The 24,242-nt window shown below is 37.0% G+C and overlaps 1 protein-coding gene across 6 annotated transcripts in view; it reads right to left on the bottom strand.

The window, feature by feature from the left end:
• Nucleotides 1-22,110, bottom strand: part of hao1 (hydroxyacid oxidase (glycolate oxidase) 1) — a 39,546-nt gene extending 17,436 nt beyond the window's left edge. The window contains exons 1-10 of one of the 6 annotated variants that reach the window (XR_010892550.1): nucleotides 21,974-22,110; nucleotides 18,027-18,178; nucleotides 16,190-16,445; nucleotides 9,604-9,779; nucleotides 6,757-6,848; nucleotides 6,178-6,336; nucleotides 6,028-6,097; nucleotides 4,442-4,632; nucleotides 3,778-3,864; nucleotides 3,102-3,195 (exon numbers count right to left, since the gene is read on the bottom strand). Coding sequence is in view for 2 of the 6 variants with exons in the window: in XM_067368263.1 (XP_067224364.1) it covers nucleotides 4,565-4,632; nucleotides 6,028-6,097; nucleotides 6,178-6,336; nucleotides 6,757-6,848; nucleotides 9,604-9,779; nucleotides 16,190-16,445; nucleotides 18,027-18,178; nucleotides 21,974-22,110 (1,110 nt within the window). In the remaining 4 variants the exon portion in view is untranslated. Of the gene's footprint in view, nucleotides 1-3,101; nucleotides 3,196-3,777; nucleotides 3,865-3,952; nucleotides 4,633-6,027; nucleotides 6,098-6,177; nucleotides 6,342-6,756; nucleotides 6,849-9,603; nucleotides 9,780-16,189; nucleotides 16,446-18,026; nucleotides 18,179-21,973 lie in introns of those variants that run through there. The other 5 variants (XR_010892551.1, XR_010892552.1, XM_067368263.1 and 2 more) reach the window with 5 other exon arrangements.
• Between the last annotated feature and the right edge of the window lie 2,132 nt (nucleotides 22,111-24,242).

Here is a 24,242-nt window from a genome sequence, read left to right as displayed (position 1 = left end):
CATGCCCTGGTAAATACCCAGAACACCTTAGAAACTGCATAGCAACACCCTAAGAAAATGCAGAACACCATAGAAACACCCTAAGAACCCTCCAGGACACCATGGCAACCACATAGCAACACCCTAACATCATTATTGGCCAGCATGCCCTAGTAAATACCCAGAACACCCTAGCAACTGCATAGCAACGCCCTAAGAACACGCAGAACACCATAGCAACACCCTAAGAACCCCCCAGGACACCATAGCAACTACATATCAACACCTTAACATTTTTGTTGGCCAGCATGCCCTGGTAAATACCCAGAACACCCTAGCAACTGCATAGCAACGCCCTAAGACCACGCAGAACACCATAGCAACACCCTAAGAACCCCCCAGGACACCATAGCAACCACAAATCAACACCCCAGCATCATAATGGCAAGTTTTGCATGGTAAGCATGCTCTGGTACAACCTAGCAACCAAAAATCTAGTATATTATGCTTTCAGCATTTCCTATATTCACTTTATATTATTATTTATGTTCAGTTGTTGCAAAGAGGAAAGAAGTCGTATGTGAGATCTTCTCCCTTGACGCGCTCTTATTCTCGGGCCGCTGTCTAGACACACAGGTGCAGATCTCTGGTTCTCCATGCGCAGAGACGCTCAGCCGGTGTCTTGTCACAGCGACCGCAGCTTCAGCGGGACACACCCTGTCCCACGCTGACTTCCCCCAAAGGCTTTCAGTGTGCAGAAACCCAAGCTAAAGCCATAGACGCTGGGCCGCAGCCAGAAGCTGTATTTCAGAAACAGACACACAGACCGTTGCAGCTTTCCGCCTGCCAGATCACGGCCGAACAAATCTAAACAGACTACAGCTGAGATGCATATGATACCAAGGCCTTATTTCACAAGCCAACATGTTTGTAAAGTTTAATACTTTTATTTAGGGGTTTGTTAAAATCTGTAACCCTGAGTATGAGCAATAGAAGTGATTCTTTACCACTAAATATAAAATCCAATGAAATGAAAGTAATTACTATTGAGGAATATACACTATAAATACTATTGATCTATTTATATGATCTATTTTGTAGTGTTGCAGATTTTGATGGAAACATTTTTGTGCTGATATTACCGTTTATTCATCACACTGGAGCCGTATTGTATTATGGTTTGCATTGTCCCAAAAAAGTGTGCTTTGGTTGCATAGCTATACACATTTTTTACATATATTACACAACACTACTGCAGAAAATAACATAAGTATTGTAGTATGCCATTCTGAGTATCTGCATGCAGGGCTGGTGACATGAGAGGACAAAGTTGCTTCTCTCTCTCTCTAGAGCCACTTTTGTTTTCTTCACTTTGGTTTGTGTGTTTGAACAAGTGCCCTCCTCTGGTCAGACAAAAGCGCCTTGTTAAGCAAAACCTCTGCTAACTTTTATGGGTGATGCGGTCTTGGTGCTATTTGCAAACGCTCAAACAAATTAGAATAACAGCTGTGTGATGCGGGCGCTTTTCGGTTAGATTCTTCATGGCCACACAGTGTTTCAAAATGATATCCTTCAATGCAGCTCTATTTCTGCGGTGTGCAGGCGAGGTTATATTGAGATAACTGGTGACCTGCTATGTCAGCACTAGTGATCTGACAGCTTAACATCAACGGTCAAGTCATTATATGCATGCAGTTTCAAGAACGTTTTGCTAACGTTCCCGTTAAGTTATGAAAACGTTGTTTCTAAACATCCAGTTTTTTTTAAATGTTTTAAAAATGTTCATTCCTTGGTTATGTGAACATTCCATTTTATCCTTCTTCAAACATTATGGGAACGTTACTTTTGAATGTTCTCTGAAACAAGTACACATTTTTAAGTGTGACTGAAGCATGCTATTAATGCTCAGCTAAGAAGGAATGTTCCCCAAACTTTGACTAACATTCTGGCAAGGTTCTTTACCACACATACGCTTGATTGGAAGAAGCGGAAACGGCGACTGTGGCATAATGAAAGCATAGTGTGTCACGCTCATCTCTCATTAGCAATCGCTCCAGCGGCCTCGTTCCGCTCCAACGGCTTTCAGCCCCACCCTGCTTCATACTACAGTAATGTTAATAAATCTTTAATACATTACCTCATCCATGAATATGATATCTGCCTGAATCCTGTGGGATTCTTTTCCACCGGCTGCAGATGTGAAGACAACATGATTCCGCAAAAAATCAAGGCATCATCAGGCTATGCTTTGTTTTGAATAAGCATCCTCTAGTGGCAAAAAAGCACATACTGTGCATTTAATGTTACATTTTGTTCATAACTGTGAGAGAAGCTTTCCAGAATGTTAGTCAAGTTCTGAGAACGTTCCTTCTTAGCTGGGCAATAATAACATATTTGGATGCTTCAGTCACACTTGTCACAAATTTCATTGCTTTAGATGTCAATGCATTAAAGCAAAAGGCAAAACATGCATCATTTGTATGCATATGCAGCTTGTTTTCAGTGTTGGGTAAGTTGGGTAATTATTCTTGAACTGACCAACGTACTTAAAGTGGAAGATTACATGCATTTTAACATTAGACATTAAATTTTGACGTTAAATCCATCATTGTTTTATACAGAACTGTTCAGTAGTCAGTATTTATACAGTATTTATTGCAATTACATCAGAAGTAACTGTAATTAAATTACAGACAAATTAAGAGTAATTCTTTACTTAACCTTTTCAAGGGAAAAGTAATTAATTACATAGTAATGCATTACACCTTGTTTTTATGTATACATTTTTATCTAATGCAAATACATGATGAAATTGGGGCCCGCTATATTTATCATCTAAGTATCCAGGTTGCATGCAAACAATGCAAAACCTCTTAAAATCTCATAAACTGTAGGTTTTGTTTGATTTCAGCAGGAGTTCACTTCCCCTTTCTGGCCCCTGCACAAGTAGGCGGTCCAAACAAAGTGTTAGGTGCTAATGAACAGAGCCCTGACAAAGTTTGTTTTCCTGTGGAGAGTCAATGCATATAATGGCTTCATTCAGGTCCTGTGGTTCAGCCATGGAAAGAGCTAGTAAAGAAATCCCATGCCTTGTGTGTGACCTTTCTGAACCTCTCACAAACCTGTTTGCCTTTCGGGCCCCGTCGAGGGAGTTTATGCATATTCATGAGAAAGCTGCTGCAGTGACGTACAGCAGGGAACCTGTTCTGACTATTACTGTAATGAAAGAGAGGAATGTAAATGACAAGCACAGTGTGGTGATATCAGTTTTGATTTCTTGTGCATGCAAGAAATAGCATTAACATAAAGCATGAAAAAGACATAATAATAATCATTGTTGTTCTTTTTAGTGGTGTATCACTTGCATTAGTTAAATGGGCTATATTATCATGCATTAATTGCTTTTTTTATTACCAACGTGTGAACAGCTTGTGAACAGTCTCATTTCGAAGGCTGCAACATCCGGAGGCCGCATACATCACCGAAGTAACCGTTAGATTGCAAATTAAGAAATACAATACAGTATTTTACAATTCACGAGGAATAACAGTCAATTTTATCATGGTTACTCTTCTTAAATAAGACATCCTTGATGACAACCTACAAATGCGACCTTGGGAGGACGCAGCCTTCGAAATGAGACTGATTTTGATGTGAAGGACTCGGGATGTTTTTGCCAGGAAAATATGCAAAGTAAAGGGATTGATTCAGACTAGTCCCACATAGCCAGATCTATGTAGTTTGTAGTCTCAAATATACTTTATAATCAAACTATCATAACACTGTAATTTTAATTACCTCATCTGTCGACATGATGCCGGTGAGTCGCAGAGCTCGTGCAAACACATCGCTAATGCTTTCTGAACTGCTGCTTACTCACCGCTGCTATTTTGTTATCGAGAGAAAAGCAAACAGGACATATTATTAACATATTCATCTAAACGTTGTTTTTAGCAGCATGGATGGTGTCGGGATGTTTTTCTTTTTGTGAATCACGTTCATTTTGTTGTTACGTGTGCACGAGTACAAGCGCGAGCTGTAAGTTGCTGGCTGCAGTTCACTTAACGGCCACCGGTGGCGCTGATAACAAGGGTTTCTGAGTTTTAGTTTTAGGTATTTTTTTAGTACAAGTTAAACTAAATGAAAATGAGAAATGTTTCCTTGGCAAGTTATTTTTTATTTCAAGTAACACTTTTTTATGGTTTTAGTTTTACTGTAACTAGAAAACCCCTGTTTTTTTAGTTAAATATTCCTTTATATATCCTCTTCATTTTGTTCCCAGTGTCTGTACAGTGAAGAAAACAGTCCCTGTGCAGACTGGAAGAGTCACAAAACTGGTTTGGGTTACTAAACATTGCATGCCTCGAGTAAACAGGAAGGATTACTGCTGTCAGGCATGGTAGGGTTGTACAAACCACATGCTTTTGATGCATTTATTCAAAACTTTACACAAATGACTTACACAAATGTTTTATTCATGATGCTAAATCTGTCGTGCCCAAATCCTCTGGGTTCATTTGAATTACACAAGTCGGTCCAGTCACTGGCACACATGAAATCCCCCAGCATGCAATAGTTCTGCTCATTAGATCCTTGAAATGAGTTCAGATCTTCTCAAAAGGGATCTATTGACTTCCTTCAGTGAGCAACATCCTGCAAAAACAATATCACATCACACAGATTAATCTGAATGTATGTAACTATATATATATATATATATATATATATATATATATATATATAAATAGAGAGAATATATGAGTTATATACAGCGCCGCCGCTCCCACCACGCGCATCACGCACTGTGCGTAGGGCACCAAGTGCTGAGGGGGCACTAAAAATAGCCCAATGAATTTTTTTTTTAAATGCCGGTATTATTTCATTAGCCTATAGAAATATTAGGCACATTTTAGCCATGTATATGTAACAAAAAAAGGGGAACAAGAAAGATATTTAATAATTGCTCTAGTCTAGTCTAGAAAGTAAAGTAAAGTTGTGACTTTTAGTCCTCTAAAGACTCTAAGACTGACTATTCTTGTTTGTACTTATTGATGATTATTTAATTGAATTTATTCAAAGTGACATTGAATTTGCAAAAAAAAAAAAAAAAAGTCTGGATTATTTTGCTAATTTTTTTATTTTGCTATTCTGTTTACTGTTTACAAAGTCAGCAAAGCTGTGAAGATTTTACTTTCTCTTTTTAGTGTTCTTAAGTTTTATACTGTGATGCTGCTATTGTGTGTTATTGGTATTGAGTTATGTTTGGTAATAAAAACAAACTTTTTTTTTTTTTTTTCTCGGGGTCGGGGTGGGGGGCATCATAAAGGAATTATGCTTAGGGCACCAATATGGCTAGCAGCGGCACTGGTTATATATAAAGAATAACTTATATGAATAATAATTTATTATACCTAAAAAATATTCATACAGTGGACTACCAGTAAAATTGATAAATATTTCGAACCAAAAATTATTCGGACACTTTGACCTGACCTGTTTTGCTTAAATGTTATCTTGACATAATTAAGATTATCTTGATCTTGATTATCAAGATCTTGTCATATTTTATTACCATTTTTTTTTTAAATTGTAGTGAATAATCTGTATTAATGAATGAAATGGTCAAGGTGTCTGAATACATTTAGGTTTGACTACATATATATATATATATATATTATGTAGTTTTTATGTAGTGCAGTACTTATTGTAATTTACTTTGTTTTATCTAATTTTATTTTATTTTTTATTTTATTTATTTTATTATTTTTTCATTTTTTTACATTTTTAATTTTTTTATTTTATTTGTTTTTTTATTTTATTATTATTTTTCATATATTTAATTTAATTTAATTTTTTATTTTAATTATTTATTTTATTATTATTTTTTACATTTTTTAATTTATTTAATTTTATTATTATTTATTTATTTTTTGTTTTATTAATTTTGTTATTTTATTTTATTATTTTTTTGTATTTTATTTTATTTTTTTTTGTATTTATTTTTTATGTTAATCACCCATGCACAAACTAATGCTCAAACCAAACTACCTGTAAGCGCCAAAGCAAGGTGAAGTTCCTCTCGCAGTAACTGGAGAACATTAGCGACTCCTTTGTCACCCTGCAAACAGAACGATTGATGTCTTGTTAGACATTAGAAACTAATGTGCATGTCCAGTAATTCCATAAACACTGTTTTACCTCACAGGCAAGCGCCCACAGGACGGGTCTCCCTACAAAAACAGCCTTTGCTCCCAGCGCCAGAGCCTTCAGCACATCCGTGCCCTTGCGGATCCCTCCATCCATGAAGACCTCCACCTTTCCTTCAACAGCCTCCACAACCTCAGGCAAAGCGTCAATCTGCACTGACATACACCAGCACATTACTGTATGTTATTGATCAAAGGTTGCGCTTTCATTCTTAGTTCTACAGTACTTTAGTTCTCGTCTTACAGTATGTCATATCACAGAAAGTTCTAGAAGGAGCTTCAGTAGATCATCTCAGCACTAATTATAGATCATAAATGTAAGTGTTGGAAGACCAGGAGCAGATACACCACCTCTGTGTCTATATTCAGCACGTTCTTCACGCTCATTTGATGTTCTCCAGTTTTGCAGACCATAAAACTTGAGTTTGCATCCAAACCATTGTTTGGCGTTGACTTTGGTAAACCAGTGACTGTATTTCACACTATCAAAGATGCAATTTAAAGGCCACAGAGGACAGTTTGCAAAGAGGACTTGTGGGTTGGAGGTCTCATTTCTTCAGTAGACACTTACGGTGGCTGGAACACCATCGAGTTGTCTTGCTCCGTGGTTTGACACAAGTATTCCATCCACGCCATACTTCAGAGCTTCTTTGGCATCTTCAGCTAAAACGGCAAGATTCACCATGAGAAGAACATGAATTACTGTGGTTCTTCTAAAGCAGTTTTGTGTTTTCTCATTCTACAAGAGAGCTGCAATTTGGAGCCAAAATCTTTATTGCATTTAAAGAAGACTTATATCTTGATTTTGTTTTTTGGGCTCTACTAGAACAGGATTTCATGCATTAATGTTCATTATTTTTCTCATATTCTCCATTGTTGCAGCTCCTCTCTTCCCAGTCTGTCAGTAACGCTCTGTTTAGTTCCTGTCTCTGAAGCCCCTCCTTCTAAAAAGCACAATGTGCTCTGATTGGTCGGCTGGAGCAGTGTGTTGTGATTGGTCAAACTCTTGGAGCGTGTTTTAGAAATGTCCCGCCTCTTATTATAACCGCCAGTTTCAACACACTACTAACTCCGCCCCTTTATTCTGCGTATGAATTATTAAAATGAGAAATATTTTGATGTATTCATTCCTGGAAGAAAACTCAAGACTACAATGGAGGAGTTTCAGGGACTTTGGAGGGACTTTGCCTAGCTTTTTCATTCTCAAACAGCAACATTACACACTAAAGAAAGGTGAACATGTAAACGAAAATGCATAATGGCGTCTCATAAATGCATTTATTAATTTATTAGACACCAACTTTCATCTGCATCTTCAGAAAATGTGAAAATGTTGCTTTGCATGTACTGTAATTTAAGTCTGTTCTGTTTGGAAAAGTCCCGAAAATGATTAAATAGCATTTTCCTTGAAGCCGAGGCCAAGAGGAAAGGATGCACTTTTCAAGGAAAATTATGTTCCACACATGAGCTAAAATAACTAATGGTGTTCCCCAATTACTTCCCCCCCCCCCCCCTTGGCATACTTTTCCAAGTTTGTCAGGGAATACATTTATATCCTTTGGTCTATCCTTTTTTGTGTGTGTGTGCTCTTTAATTTACAGAATGTGCCGTTTCCAAAGCCAGAGAGAAGATAAAAGTTTATCTGAAGACACAATAACAGCAGTAAAGCTTCTAGACGTTTCCGAGATAACCTCACCGCTCAAGCTCTGACTGCTTTTTCCTCCCGGGAGATAAATGACACATTATCTTTAATTAGCGGCCCCTCGCTGACAGACGGGGTCAACGTCTGCTTTGTTTTGATTATATTATGCAAATAGGTTGTTCTGTATCAGTGACGGTGAACATTCCACACTCTTCACTATAAAGGTTCCAGTTAGAACTGGAAAGTCAGAACTTTTATTCAGTAGTTGTTTAGAAAACTTCTTTACTTGTGTATTAAAGATCCATAAATTAATAAATTGATCTTAAAAACTTATAATGCAACAATCTCCAAAGAACCAACTTGAGGTTTTTTTTTACAGTATATTTGTTGTTTTATTATATTTTTGTTTTAATATATTTATTATATTATTTTTATTTTATTTGTTTTCATTAATTTAATGTTATTTTAGTTTGTTTAATTTTTTACTGTATATTTGTTGCTTTATTTTATTATATTATATTAGTATTTTATTTTTGTTTTTTATATATCTGCTTTAATTGAATGTAATATTTGTTATTTTTTTACAGTATTGTCAGACACAGACGAGGACACAGATGAAGTAAGTGCAACAGTGTTTATTAACAGAGGTTTCAGACACAGGTGAAGACACAGGTAAAGAATCTTGACACGTAGAACTGGTGAATGGTATAACAATGTAAACTTTCCTTGGCAGATGACGATGGTGACACAGATGATGACGGAGGACTCAGGACTGGAGATGAAGACGATGAAGACAACAGTAGGTACAATGTTCAGGTAAGACGAGGTCGAGTGCCGTGTAGGGATCGGTGCAAGACCAGACAATGAGTGAATGGGACTGGTGTGCTTATATGTGGCTCTGGTGATGATGCACAGGTGTTCAGTATTCCGGTGATTGTGAACGAGTGGGCGTGGCGTAAGTGTCCGTGTCTGAAGGTGCAGGTTGTGTAGCCGTGACAAGTATATCTATTGTTTTATTTTATTCTATTTATTATATTAGTTTTATTGAATATTTATTTTACAACTCAAGCTGGTTATTGAAAAGGAGAGTTTCTTGAATAGAAAAACTGTTTAACAACAATATTTTTACAGTATATTTGTTGTTATTTTATTCTTATTTTATTATAATAGTTTTATTTATTTTATTGTATTTATTTTATATTTTTTTTAATTTAATGTAATTTATTATATTTTACAGTATATTTTTTATTTATTTTATTGTATTTATTGTATATTATTTTATTTTTTACTTTATTATTTTATTTGTATTTATTTTGTTTTGTTTTTTATTTTATATTTGTTTTAATTTAATTTAATATTTGTTATTTTATTTTTACAGTATATTTGTTTTATTTTATTATGTTTGTTATATTACTTTCATTTCATTTTATTTCTTTATTTTATTTTATTTTATTTGTTTTGTTTATTATTTTATTTTTTTAATTTATTTAATTTAATGTAATATTTGTTATTTTAACTTATTTATTTTTTACAGTATATTTATTTTATTTTATTTATTATATTACTTTATTTATTTATTTTTTTTTTAAATAAACTTTGCCACAATCTTTGTTTGGTTGTCTCTAAAGCTCACTTCACTTTGTTTCAGATGTTTAGATGTTATGATATGGCGCACTGGAAGCTTGTCTTATTCCAGTTTTCTGTCACTGACCAACTGGACAGCTTGGACAACTGGACACAACCACAGATGACACAAAACATAAGAGGATCACCCACCTGTCAAAACCCCTTTGACCACCACCGGCAGGGAGGTCAGTCTCTTCAGCCAGGCGATGTCATCCCATTTGACTGTGGCATCTATGGCCTGAGTTACGTACACCGCCAGGCCACTGTCCTCCCCATAACCCTCTTTTGAGGAGAATGCTAAATCAGGGGATTCGAAATTGGCCATCCTTTGGGAAAAAAATGAGAGTGCAAAATGGAATTAGTCCTGTGAGTGTTGTTTTTGGTCAGTGTATGAAAACTGAGCTGGGGTTTTATCCAAACACCAGCGCTCGCGCTCAATGGCACCTTGTTGCCGCTGGTGCGCTTTGATTTGTGGGGCCGAGCGAAAGGTCTCCGGGAGGGTTGAGATGAAGTTCATGTTGTGTCACTGCTGATGGAAACGGAGGCAGTTGTGCTGAAATATACGGTGGGGCCGTGACGCTTTTTTGGATTTCTGATTGCCATAATTCACCTCATGGGATCCGGAGCAGGAAGGCTTTACTTTCATGAGGGCATTTTTATAGCGGGCCGCTGTTGGCATATATCTGTAGAACTGCTGATATCTGAATGTTCCCCCACATAAAAAGCATAATGTAGCAAGTGTTGACGGAGCGAGTATTAATCCCCATGAGCGGCGTGATCTACTGTACGGCGTCAGTAAACGGTTCCTTGGTTCAAGAGAGAGATTTCTGTTTCCATAAATACATAAAGCTCTTCAGTGAGTGCTTTGGTTTTCAAGGGACAACAAATCTGTAAAATAATCTGTCCATGAGTGAGAGAAAACTGAGGCTTTGTTTATAAAGAAACCTCAAGAGAATTGAAAAAAGAGTTGATATGATCCATCTTGTGAGGTTTCTTTATCATGCCCCTGCTGAAAAATCCAGCATGAATTCTGTGTTGGTTCAGTGCTGGTTTATGGTGGTTAGAGCTGCTCTAGCTAGTGGACCAATGTTCTCTAGCAAAGCTGAGCTGGTCAGTTTGAAAAGTGTCCCAATCACCCCTCATGCCGTTCCAAACCTGTATGACTTTCATTGGTCTTCGGAACACAAATGAAGATCTTTTTGATGAAATCTGAACCAATGAGGTTCATTCTCGTGTTACGCAGCAGGTTTGAGCTTCACAAGAACCAATGAGGTTCATTCTCGTGTTACGCAGCACTTTTGAGCTTCACAAGAACCAATGAGGTTCATTCTCGTGTTACGCAGCACTTTTGAGCTTCACAAGAACCAATGAGGTTCATTCTCGTGTTACGCAGCACTTTTGAGCTTCACAAGAACCAATGAGGTTCATTCTCGTGTTACACAACACGTTTGAGCTTCAGCAAGAACCAATGAGGTTCATTCTCGTGTTATGCGGCGCGTTTGAGCTTCACAAGAACCAATGAGGTTCATTCTCGTGTTACGCAGCACGTTTAAGCTTCTGCAAGAACCAATGAGGTTCATTCTCGTGTTACGCAGCACGTTTGAGCTTCTGCAAGAACCAATGAGGTTCATTCTCGTGTTACGCAGCACGTTTGAGCTTCAGCAAGAACCAATGAGGTTCATTCTCGTGTTACGCATCACGTTTGAGCTTCAGCAAGAACCAATGAGGTTAATTCTCGTGTTACACAACACGTTTGAGCTTCAGCAAGAACCAATGAGGTTAATTCTCGTGTTACACAACACGTTTGAGCTTCAGCAAGAACCAATGAGGTTCATTCTCGTGTTACGCAGCACGTTTGAACTTCACAAGAACCAATGAGTTTCTTTCTCGTGTTACGCAGCACGTTTGAGCTTCTGCAAGAACCAATGAGGTTCATTCTCGTGTTATGCAGCACGTTTGAGCTTCCGCAAGAACCAATGAGGTTCATTCTCGTGTTACGCGGCACGTTTGAGCTTCACAAGAACCAATGAGGTTCTTTCTCTAGTTACGCGGCACGTTTGAACTTCACAAGAACCAATGAGTTTCTTTCTCGTGTTACGCAGCACGTTTGAGCTTCAGCAAGAACCAATGAGGTTCTTTCTCGTGTTACGCAGCACGTTTGAGCTTCAGCAAGAACCAATGAGGTTCATTCTCGTGTTACGCAGCACGTTTGAACTTCACAAGAACCAATGAGTTTCTTTCTCGTGTTACGCAGCACGTTTGAGCTTCAGCAAGAACCAATGAGGTTCTTTCTCGTGTTACGCAGCACGTTTGAGCTTCAGCAAGAACCAATGAGGTTCATTCTTGTGTTACGCAGCACGTTTGAGCTTCAGCAAGAACCAATGAGGTTCATTCTCATGTTACGCAGCACGTTTGAGCTTCCGCAAGAACCAATGAGGTTCATTCTTGTGTTACGCAGCACGTTTGAGCTTCAGCAAGAACCAATGAGGTTCATTCTTGTGTTACGCAGCACGTTTGAGCTTCAGCAAGAACCAATGAGGTTCATTCTTGTGTTACGCAGCACGTTTGAGCTTCCGCAAGAACCAATGAGGTTCATTCTCGTGTTACGCAGCACGTTTGAGCTTCCGCAAGAACCAATGAGGTTCATTCTCGTGTTACGCAGCACGTTTGAGCTTCCTCAAGAACCAATGAGGTTCATTCTCGTGTTACGCAGCACGTTTGAGCTTCAGCAACAACCAATGAGGTTCATTCTTGTGTTACGCAGCACGTTTGAGCTTCAACAAGAACCAATGAGGTTCATTCTCATGTTACGCAGCACGTTTGAACTTCCGCAAGAACCAATGAGGTTCATTCTCGTGTTACGCAGCACGTTTGAACTTCACAAGAACCAATGAGGTTCATTCTTGTGTTACGCAGCACGTTTGAGCTTCCGCAAGAACCAATGAGGTTCATTCTCGTGTTACGCAGCACGTTTGAACTTCACAAGAACCAATGAGGTTCATTCTTGTGTTACGCAGCACGTTTGAACTTCCGCAAGAACCAATGAGGTTCATTCTCGTGTTACGCAGCACGTTTGAACTTCACAAGAACCAATGAGGTTCATTCTCGTGTTACGCAGCATGTTTGAACTTCACAAGAACCAATGAGGTTCATTCTCGTGTTACGCAGCACGTTTGAACTTCCTCAAGAACCAATGAGGTTCATTCTCATGTTACGCAGAACGTTTAAGCTTCAGCAAGAACCAATGAGGTTCATTCTCGTGTTACGCAGCATGTTTGAGCTTCCTCAAGAACCAATGAGGTTCATTCTCGTGTTACGCAGCACGTTTGAGCTTCAGCAAGAACCAATGAGGTTCATTCTCGTGTTACGCAGCATGTTTGAGCTTCCTCAAGAACCAATGAGGTTCATTCTCGTGTTACGCAGCACGTTTGAACTTCCGCAAGAACCAATGAGGTTCATTCTCGTGTTACGCAGCACGTTTGAACTTCACAAGAACCAATGAGGTTCATTCTCGTGTTACGCAGCACGTTTGAGCTTCACAAGAACCAATGAGGTTCATTATCGTGTTACGCAGCACGTTTGAACTTCCGCAAGAACCAATGAGGTTCATTCTCGTGTTACGCAGCACGTTTGAGCTTCAGCAAGAACCAATGAGGTTCATTCTTGTGTTACGCAGCACGTTTGAGCTTCCGCAAGAACCAATGAGGTTCATTCTCGTGTTACGCAGCACGTTTGAGCTTCCGCAAGAACCAATGAGGTTCATTCTCGTGTTACGCAGCACGTTTGAGCTTCCGCAAGAACCAATGAGGTTTATTCTTGTTACGCAGCACGTTTGAGCTTCCGCAAGAACCAATGAGGTTCATTCTCGTGTTACGCAGCACGTTTGAGCTTCAGCAAGAACCAATGAGGTTCATTCTCGTGTTACGCAGCACGTTTGAACTTCCGCAAGAACCAATGAGGTTCATTCTCGTGTTACACAACACGTTTGAGCTTCAGCAAGAACCAATGAGGTTCATTCTCGTGTTACGCAGCACGTTTGAACTTCACAAGAACCAATGAGTTTCTTTCTCGTGTTACGCAGCACGTTTGAGCTTCTGCAAGAACCAATGAGGTTCATTCTCGTGTTATGCAGCACGTTTGAGCTTCAGCAAGAACCGATGAGGTTCATTCTCTAGTTACGCGGCACGTTTGAGCTTCACAAGAACCAATGAGGTTCTTTCTCTAGTTACGCGGCACGTTTGAACTTCACAAGAACCAATGAGTTTCTTTCTCGTGTTACGCAGCACGTTTGAGCTTCAGCAAGAACCAATGAGGTTCTTTCTCGTGTTACGCAGCACGTTTGAGCTTCAGCAAGAACCAATGAGGTTCATTCTCGTGTTACGCGGCACGTTTGAACTTCACAAGAACCAATGAGTTTCTTTCTCGTGTTACGCAGCACGTTTGAACTTCACAAGAACCAATGAGTTTCTTTCTCGTGTTACGCAGCACGTTTGAGCTTCAGCAAGAACCAATGAGGTTCTTTCTCGTGTTACGCAGCACGTTTGAGCTTCAGCAAGAACCAATGAGGTTCATTCTTGTGTTACGCAGCACGTTTGAACTTCAGCAAGAACCAATGAGGTTCATTCTTGTGTTACGCAGCACGTTTGAGCTTCCGCAAGAACCAATGAGGTTCATTCTCGTGTTACGCAGCACGTTTGAGCTTCCACAAGAACCAATGAGGTTCATTCTCGTGTTACGCAGCACGTTTGAGCTTCCGCAAGAACCAATGAGGTTTATTCTTGTTACGCAGCACGTTTGAGCTTCCGCAAGAACCAATGAGGTTCATTCTCGTGTTACGCAGCACGTTTGAGCTTCAGCAAGAACCAATGAGGTTCATTCTCGTGTTACGCAGCACGTTTGAACTTCCGCAAGAACCAATGAGGTTCATTCTCGTGTTACGCAGCACGTTTGAGCTTCAGCAAGAACCAATGAGGTTCATTCTCGTGTTACGCAGCACGTTTGAACTTCCGCAAGAACCAATGAGGTTCATTCTCGTGTTACGCAGCACGTTTGAGCTTCAGCAAGAACCAATGAGGTTCATTCTTGTGTTACGCAGCACGTTTGAACTTCAGCAAGAACCAATGAGGTTCATTCTCGTGTTACGCAGCACGTTTGAACTTCTGCAAGAACCAATGAGGTTCATTCTCATGTTACGCAGCACGTTTGAACTTCAGCAAGAACCAATGAGGTTCATTCTCGTGTTACGCAGCACGTTTGAACTTCTGCAAGAACCAATGAGGTTCATTCTCATGTTACGCAGCACGTTTGAGCTTCCGTAAGAACCAATGAGGTTCATTCTTGTGTTACGCAGCACGTTTGAGCTTCCGCAAGAACCAATGAGGTTTATTCTTGTTACGCAGCACGTTTGAACTTCCGCAAGAACCAATGAGGTTCATTCTCATGTTACGCAGCACGTTTGAGCTTCCGTAAGAACCAATGAGGTTCATTCTCATGTTACGCAGCACGTTTGAGCTTCCGCAAGAACCAATGAGGTTTATTCTTGTTACGCAGCACGTTTGAGCTTCCGCAAGAACCAATGAGGTTCATTCTCGTGTTACGCAGCACGTTTGAGCTTCAGCAAGAACCAATGAGGTTCATTCTCGTGTTACGCAGCACGTTTGAGCTTCCTCAAGAACCAATGAGGTTCATTCTCGTGTTACACAGCACTCAGATTTCATCAAAAATATCTTAATTTGTGGTCCGAAGATGAACGAAGGTCTTACGGGTTTGAAACGACATGAGGGTGAGTAATTGGATGAACTATCCTTTTAATTGTGTCTTATTTTAGAAACATTTTTTCTGCGACATTGTGCCTGTAACAACGTACAAAGTCTCAGGTAGGTTACTGTTTGTTTTTTATTTAGTGTTAAAAGCTTCTAATGTGAGTTAAAATATAATTTTGCGTGACCTTCATAACCAAGAAGTCAAAGTATTTCAATCGCTGGCTGCTGTATAAGTCATGAACCTCTCAAATGGGATGTGAAAAAAAAAAAAAAAAAATCAAAATTACACTTCAAATAATGTTTTTCCAGAGATGGTTTCTGTCATTTTAGCCGAGGTACAGTAGTTCTCATCAGGCTAACATGTGTACAACTGTTCGTTTTTCTCATAAGTTGTTGCCAGGATGTTGATATGATCAGAGAGAAAAAAAAAATGCAATGATAATATGTCCTGTCATATGATGCTGTTAAAATAACAAAAATTGCTTGTTGATTTTGTGTGTGTGTGTGTGTGTGTGTGTGTGTGTGTGTGTGTGTGTGTGTGTATACACTTTTTCTCTCATTGCTATGCTGTTGCTAGATGTTCAGACTAGTTGTTAGTGTGTTACTAAGCAGTTGCTAGCTTGTTCTGAGAGTCTGTCAGGGCTTCGACAGTGATATGCAGTTGCTGAGGTGTAAAATTGGAATATATGATTATAGATCTGACCCTATAATTATAAATTGTTGGTGCAAAAGTCATAGAAACCTCCAGAGCAGCAGAGAAAGCGACAATGTGACAGTATAATAATACATATGCTGCTGCTAAAGTTCCAATGAAATCATAATCAGCAGTTGTTGATTTTTAAAGACGCAGTCAGATTACTCTGATCTCAGATCTGATGAAGAATTCCCACTGTGTTGGTGAGTTTACATGCACACACACACACAAACACAGTCTGGCACGCACACACGTCACGTGTGGTTGTCTCAGCGTTTACCTCAAATGAGAGGGCAGCTTAAATCGGTTGCGCACGTCATCACGTCGCCTGCCAAGATAAGGTGTGTCCACTGTGACAAAGATACCCTTATACCCAGCCTCCTCTGCCCTCCTGACCAGAGACTGAGTCAGCGCTCGGTCTTTATAAATGTACAGCTGCATCCAGCGCACAGCCCCAGGTGCGGCCTCCGCTACTTCCTCTATGGTGGAGGTGGCCCACGAGCTCAACATCATCCCCGTGTCGCAGGACAGGCAGGCTGAGGGCGGGAACAGACCGGAGGAGAGGTCAGAACAGCAAAAGGGCTACAAGATGATTGATTGAGCTGGGGTTCAAACCTTCAGAAAGGAGCGATCCGTTAACTGTGTCAGCTAGGATCTGCTCAGAGATCATCGATCATCATGCTAAGAAGTTTCTGCCACTATAGTTATAGTGAAACTGTGCCGTTTTGTATTCACTGCTACTGACAGTAACAATAAGTATGGACGCCCATTTCTGCCTCATAAGAAAAAAAAATAATACATGCACAATTTATGACAAAATGTTAAAATCATGAGATAAAAAGTAAAAATTGACAAATCAACTGAAATTCTGATTTATCTCATAATTGAACTGCTATGTCAAATGCTGACTGTTATAATTATGACCAATTTACTCTTAATTTACATATAATTGTAACTTTTATCATAACTTTTACTTTTTGTATCATAATTATGAATGTGTCATAATTTTGACTTATAATTGACTTAGTATGTCATTTTGACGTTTATGTTTTTCACTTTTTATCTCATATCACATAATTTTGACTTTTGATCTTATAATTGAATTAGTATGTCATAATTTTGACTTTATAATTATGGCTTATGTCAAGTTTGACTTTTTATCTCATAATTCTGACATACCATCATTTCTACTTTATACCTCATAATTATGAATTAGTGTCATAATTTTGACTTTTTATGTCATAATTGTCATAACTTTGATTTTTCGTCTTATAATAGTGTCATAATTTTAACTTTATATCACAAAATTGACAATTTTCACTTTTTATCTTATTTTATCTCAATCATATTTTCTACTTTATACCTAATAGTTATGAATTAGTGTCATAATTATGACTTATGTCATACTTATGACTATTTGTCATATGTCATAATTTTGACTTTTTTATCTCACAATTATGTGACTTTTTATGTCATAACTTTGACTTTTTGTCTCATAATAGTGTCATAATTTTTAATATGGGTATAACAGTGGCTTTTTATGTCATCATTTTAACTTTTTTAATCTGACAATTATGACTTAGCATGTCATAGTTTCAGCTTTATTTCACAAAATTATGAATTAGTGTAATTTCACTTTTTTCCTAATATTATGATGTCATAATTATGACTTTTTATGTCAAACTTTTGACTTATGTCAAAATTGAATCTATATGTCACAACTCTGACTTTGTCTCATAACAAAGTCATAAATTTGACTTTTTATTTCACTTGGTGTGTAATAATTTACAATTTGCAACATTTTTTTCTTATAAATATGACGTTTTATGTCATAATTATAATTTTGTATGTCAAATTACGATTTACCAAAGCATATTTCTTCTAATTATGTGGCAGGAATGTGCTTCCCTATTATGGCCACACAGAAATACAGTATTTTAGCTCACACTATGGTAAATGTGGTCTGTTTCTGTAAGGGATAATTGAATGTGTTTGGGTGCAGGAGATTCTGTATTATGTAAGAAAGACTAATGACGCCCCCATGTGGTTACTTAGAGTAATTGCATGTTACGTGACAGTGAAGCCTGTAGCTCCAGAGTAAGTTAATGGTGTCTGACCTCTGGCAGTGGCCGTCTCTCCGTCGGGATGGGCCATTCGCTGCATGGCGGTCGGTGCCACACAGATGGGCATACTGACTCTCTGACCCAGAACTGTGGTGGACATGTCCACTGCGGACACGTCTCTGAGCACACGAGGGTAAAGGCACCACCTGCAGGACACCACAATTCATCATTCAGAAATAACAACTTTAATAATATACAGTAGATGACACCGGGGCTAGTTGTCACAAAATGTCATAATTGCACTCTACAAATGCTGGGTTGTTTCAACTCATGTTTGGGTCAAATATGGAAAACCCTAACTGCTGGGTTTAAAAATTTACTGCTGGGTTTGTCCATATATCTTTTTAAATAGATAAAATGTTTGTTTATTTCCTCCTGTATGACTTGTGTACCGTATTGCCGAATGAATTCACTCTTGACTTTTGTGTTAATATAATATTTGTGTTGATTTCGTGACTCATCGGGTCGTCTGACCACAGCTCACTTAACTTTCACAACGCGTGTCTGTAACCCTGAAGGACGTCTTGTTTGCACATTTTATAAATATGTATGTATGACTAATATAAAGTGGCATTATTCATCTGGACAGTGCTGTAAGTCCTCGAGCTGCGGTGTTCGGGTCTGCTCTCCCACACGAGCGCTCCAGGCCAAGATAAACCACAGAATTAGAACTGGCCGTAATGACCCCACGCTGCTCTAAAATTAGGTCAAAATATTTAGGAGAAGTGTAATTCTTGTCAACATTGTGATGGACTGACTCGTGCTGTTTACTTGATGATTGAGTGAACAGCCAGAGCTCTGTGTTGTTATATTTTTTAACATGGTTTCATTTCTCTCATCAAATTTTTATATACTATATAGTTCGATGACCCCAAGTTGGTTTTATAGAGCATTATAAATTAGTAGATCATATTGCAAGAAAAGCTTTTCTTCTCAAATCAATAAACAAACATAGATAAACAGCAGGTTTTCATGAGTACTTTCCCCCATAGTGTGTATTCAATGAAGAGGTTTTTCCACAGAAGGGTCATTCTGTGTCATCTCAACCAGAGGTCATGACAGGTATGCAACTGTGTTGATAGAAAAACACAAGATACATTTCTAGTTTCAACATTATTTGTTCTCTTTAAAAGAAAGAAACTATCAGCTGTATACAAAGTGATGCACATTGGGTTTTTGACCACTGAAATGTGTACATTTTACCAGTTTTACCAGATTAGTTCACTTTCAAATGAAAATTTCCTGATAATTTACTCACCCCCATGTCATCCAAGATGTTCATGTCTTTCTTTCTTCAGTGGAAAAGAAATGAAGGTTTTTGATGAAAACATTCCAGGATTTTTCTCCATATAGTGGACTTCAATGGAGCCCAAACGGTTGAAGGTCAAAATTACAGTTTCAGTGCAGCTTCAAAGAGCTCTACATGATCCCAGACAAGGAATAAGAGTCTTATCTAGAGAAACCATCGCTCATTTTCTAAAAAAAAATACAAAACTTATATATATTTTTTAACCATAAATGCTTAAACTAGCTCTCTTCTTCTTCTTCTCTATTAGAATTCCGGCAGTGTAGACACTGCTAAGTGTATTACTGCCCTCCACAGGTCAAAATTTGAACTAAATTGTCATATACAATATGCTAGTGCAAGTATATAACAATTTAGTTCAAATTTTGACCTGTGGAGGGCAGTAATACACTTAGCAGTGTCTACACTGCCGGAATTCTAATAGAGAAGAAGAAGAAGAGAGCTAGTTTAAGCATTTATGGTTAAAATGTATATAATTTTTAATTTTTTTTTTAGAAAATGAGCGATCGTTTCTCTAGATAAGACTCTTATTCCTCGTCTGGGATCATGTAGAGCTCTTTGAAGCTGCACTGAAACTGACATTTGGACCTTCAACCGTTTGGGCTCCATTGAAGTCCACTATATGGAGAAAAATCCTGGAATGTTTTCATCAAAAACCTTCATTTCTTTTCCACTGAAGAAAGAAAGACATGAACATCTTGGATGACATGAGGGTGAGTAAATTATCAGGAAAGTTTAATATAAAAATGTGAACTAATCCTTTAAGATCTCCATATCTCTGGGACTGAACCATCTTTAAAATGAAGATACCAAAACGAAAGTTTAAGAACCACAATCTAAAAGGATATTAAGATATCTTTAATACATCTTGAGTTACAGGCATGCAAACTTGTTGGCATATAATGAAACAAAGATTGATAAAGTCAACAGATTTTACTAATAGACCTACCAATCTGTGTGTAAAAATAAAATAATGATGCTGCCATCTTTTTTACACTCCTGTAATTTGGCTCCAAATCTCAGGTGAAAATTGTAATCCACAAGATAGTGGATTACTCAGTAAATTTACCTCCATGACAATTAACATTTTGGCTTTCATCACTATCATAATTATGAGATAAAGTCAAAATTATGACATGGGCCTACTAAAACATGAGATAATGATGTGATTATGATATAGAGTCATTATAATTCAAATCATTTGTCAAAATTATGACGTCAATTTTTAATCTCAAAATATAAACTTTATATAATTATGACTTAGTATGTCATAATTGTGAATTATGTAATAACTTTGACTTTTTTCTAATTTTTTAAAAATCTCTTTTTATCATAATTTCTGAGATAAAGTCTTTTTAATCTCAGAAATGGTCAGTTTGTTGTAGTCAAGGTTTGTGTCTGTATACAGAAATTGACTTTTAAACTAACATCCACCCTGATGTTGACTGTAGACTGTGACAACTAGCCCCGGTGAGATTTCTTTGTATCAGATATAATTGGTAGACACTCTCTTATCCTGATCAGCTTGGAATATGTTTGTTTTACACCTGGAGAAACATGCGTTTACGTGTTTTGGGGCTTTGAACCTTCAACCCTTGAGTTACAAGACCAACATCTGGTGGCACAAACCTTAAGTTCAGAAAATCATTAGTAGTAAATTGTTTCTATTTATAACTAAGTGTTTTAGCTATTTTTTTTTTTTTTTTTTTGTGCAACCAGGCCTAAATCTTTACGCACTAAGCCACCAGTGTCAGATTGTTAAATACATTTCTAGTTACACAAACTAGCAGTGTGTTGGTACATAATGTCAGATGCATTATTTGCGATTGACCTGTGAGACAAATCTCTTCAGAATGATTCATGGAGGTTGATCTTTAAACTTTATTTTGTGAAACATTGTGTTGATCTAACATTTAAATACTTTATCTGGTCTCGAAATGATCCCTGTTCTCACGGATCTGAGGAAACATCTAAAAACACTGTGTTCTGCTGCCAGGCCAGTAGATGGCGATATCACTTTGTAAAGAAACACTACGTGCCTATAGACTGAACATGTGATATGTATGCACAAGACATCACCGTTTTCACAAATTCACATTTTTGTAGTTTACACAGAGACGATAACAGTATCATTTTCAAAAGTTTGCATAAAAGTTTCGCGTTTTTTTACGTGTTGAGTAAACGGCCCCTAGATGTCATAAATAATTACAAATGAACAGCAAATAACATTGAATTAAACATGAAATATTGAATTAGAAAGACAGAAATTGTATTTTCTTGCAAAACGTACTCCAAAAATGCTTTACTTACAAATTTGAAAAATCATTTTGGTCACACTTTAGTTTAGGGTCCAGTTCTTACTATTAACTATGACTTTTGCCTCAATAAACTCCTAATTACTGCTTCTTAATAGTTAGTAAGGTAGTTAAGTTTAGGTATTGGGTAGGGTTAAGGGATGTAAGATAAGGTAATGCAGAATAAGGCATTAATATCTGCTTTATAAGTACTAATAAACAGACAATATTCTAGTAATATGCATTTAGTTAATAGCGAGAATTGGACCCTAAACTAAAGTGATACCCTCTAGTCAAAGCTTGTAAAAGTAGCGTTTATATAATGGTGAAGCGTCACATACCTGGAGAACGCTGCTACATTATCACGCAGAGTTTCCTGCTCGTCTGCTCCTGAGAAATAATAATCAAACACTGACTTTGGCAAAAGTCTTTGAGCTTGAAGCTCATAATCGTTAACACACACCACCATGTCTGACATGATTGACTGCTGAAGAGACTCAGACCTCTTCAAACAGCTGTATTTCACCAGATCAGATAATAATTAACTTTCTGAGGTGAACTTTCTGCAGGCTTTTAACAAATGTTTATCCAGCGTCGGTCCCTTTGCCCCGTCACATGCAGCTCTAGGGGCTTCACCTCAGAAATATGTGATCAACCAACACACAACTGAGTGAAAATCAATATACGGCCTGTACTTAATGGTCAAATTAAGAATTTTACATTCAAATGACTCGTATATGAGATTAACAATTGCATATGACAGAAAGAAATTAAAAATGTAATTAAAAAATAAATTATATGCATGAAGAAAAATAGGACCATCAGGATTTTATTTTTTTTTATTACAGTCAAGCACAAAAAAAAAATCTTCCTCTGTATTTTTGTCATTTTCCATACAAATATCTAAACATTTTTAAATACATTTACTACATTTACTTGAGAAACAAAATGACTTAAGATTAGAAGTTTTGTTTTCTGAAAAATGTATCAAAATAAGTGAGTTTTTGCTTAAGACAATAAATGAATCTGCTAATAATCTTGTTTTCTCTTTGAATTAAGTAGATTTTTCTGACACCAGTGGCAGATGTTTGTTCTTGTTCTTAATCATAAAGTCACTTAAATTTTGGTGCAATTTTCAGAAAATAAGAATTAATAACTTAAGTCATTATGCTTCATGATTTAAGATATTTGTACTGGAAAACAAGCCAAAATAGTAAGTAAAATAATTTTTTGCATTGTTGTCATTTCTGTAATCGATCAGGATGTTTTACAGTTAAATTTGTCATTATTCTCAGTGGTAATGATCATTAAATTATCATTACTATATTACCATATTGTGTTTAAATCAATTAGTATAATTAGCATACTTTATGTGTGTGTGTGTGTGTGTGTATATATATATATATATATATATATATATATATATATATATATATATATATATATATATATATATATATATATATATATATATATATATATATATATATATATGTATGTATGTATGTATATATGTGGGGGGTGGAATATATTGCAGACACATTCCCAACAGGTTTGGTGAGGTTCTCCTGACTTGAGTTTAAATGATGGCAGTATTTTCTCCTTCAGTGTGTGTAGGATGTTCAGATGTGCCTCCTCTGCAGCTTTACGTAACAGCTTCAGTGCTTCACACACACCTCGACTTCACACACACCGCAGAGATCACTCACTGGTCGAATCAAAGTATCAGTTAAACAACTATCAAATGCTCATTTGATTACAATGTTTATTAACCTTCTGGTTACCAGACGAAAAATATGATTTTGTGTGTGTGTGTGTGTGTGTGTGTCAACAGAACCTTCACCAATTTCATACCATTGTCTAAACTACATCTTTAAGCACATCAAACAGTTTTTGAGGTTAAGAGAAATTAATTTAGCCAAACTAGTGTGGGAAAAAAAAAAGTCACACTTGTAGGGAAGAGGATTAGGGCCAAGCAATAATACAAAATAAAACCATCTCGAGATTAAAGTTGTTAAATTTTGAGAAAAAACTCATTAAATTTTGAGAAAAAAGTCGTTAAATTACAAGAACAAATTCGTTAAATTACGAGAAAAAAGTCAAGATAAAATGTTGAGAATAAAGTCATTAAATTACGAGAACAAATTAGTTAAATTATGAGAAAAAAGTCGTTAAATTACAAGAACAAATTAAATTATGAGAAAAACTCATTAAATTTTGAGAAAAAAGTCGTTAAATTACAAGAACAAATTTGTTAAATTATGAGAAAAACTCATTAAATTACGAGAAAAAAGTCGTTAAATTACAAGAACAAATTCGTTAAATTTCGAGCAAAAAGTTGTTAAATTACAAGAACAAATTAGTTAAATTATGAGAAAAACTCATTAAATTGCGAGAAAAAAGTCATTAAATTGCAAGAACAAATTCGTTAAATTTCGATCAAAAAGTCAAGATAAAATGTTGAGAATAAAGTCATTAAATTACGAGAAAAAAGTCGTTAAATTACGAGAACAAATTAAATTATGAGAAAAACTTGTTAAATTTCGAGAAAAAAGTCGTTAAATTACAAGAACAAATTCGTTAAATTATGAGAAAAACTCATTAAATTAC

The sequence above is a fragment of the Chanodichthys erythropterus genome, chromosome 18, assembly GCF_024489055.1.
Source record: "Chanodichthys erythropterus isolate Z2021 chromosome 18, ASM2448905v1, whole genome shotgun sequence".
In the NCBI taxonomy this organism is placed as follows: Eukaryota; Metazoa; Chordata; class Actinopteri; order Cypriniformes; family Xenocyprididae; genus Chanodichthys; species Chanodichthys erythropterus.
This window is presented reverse-complemented; position numbering and strand designations above follow the sequence as displayed.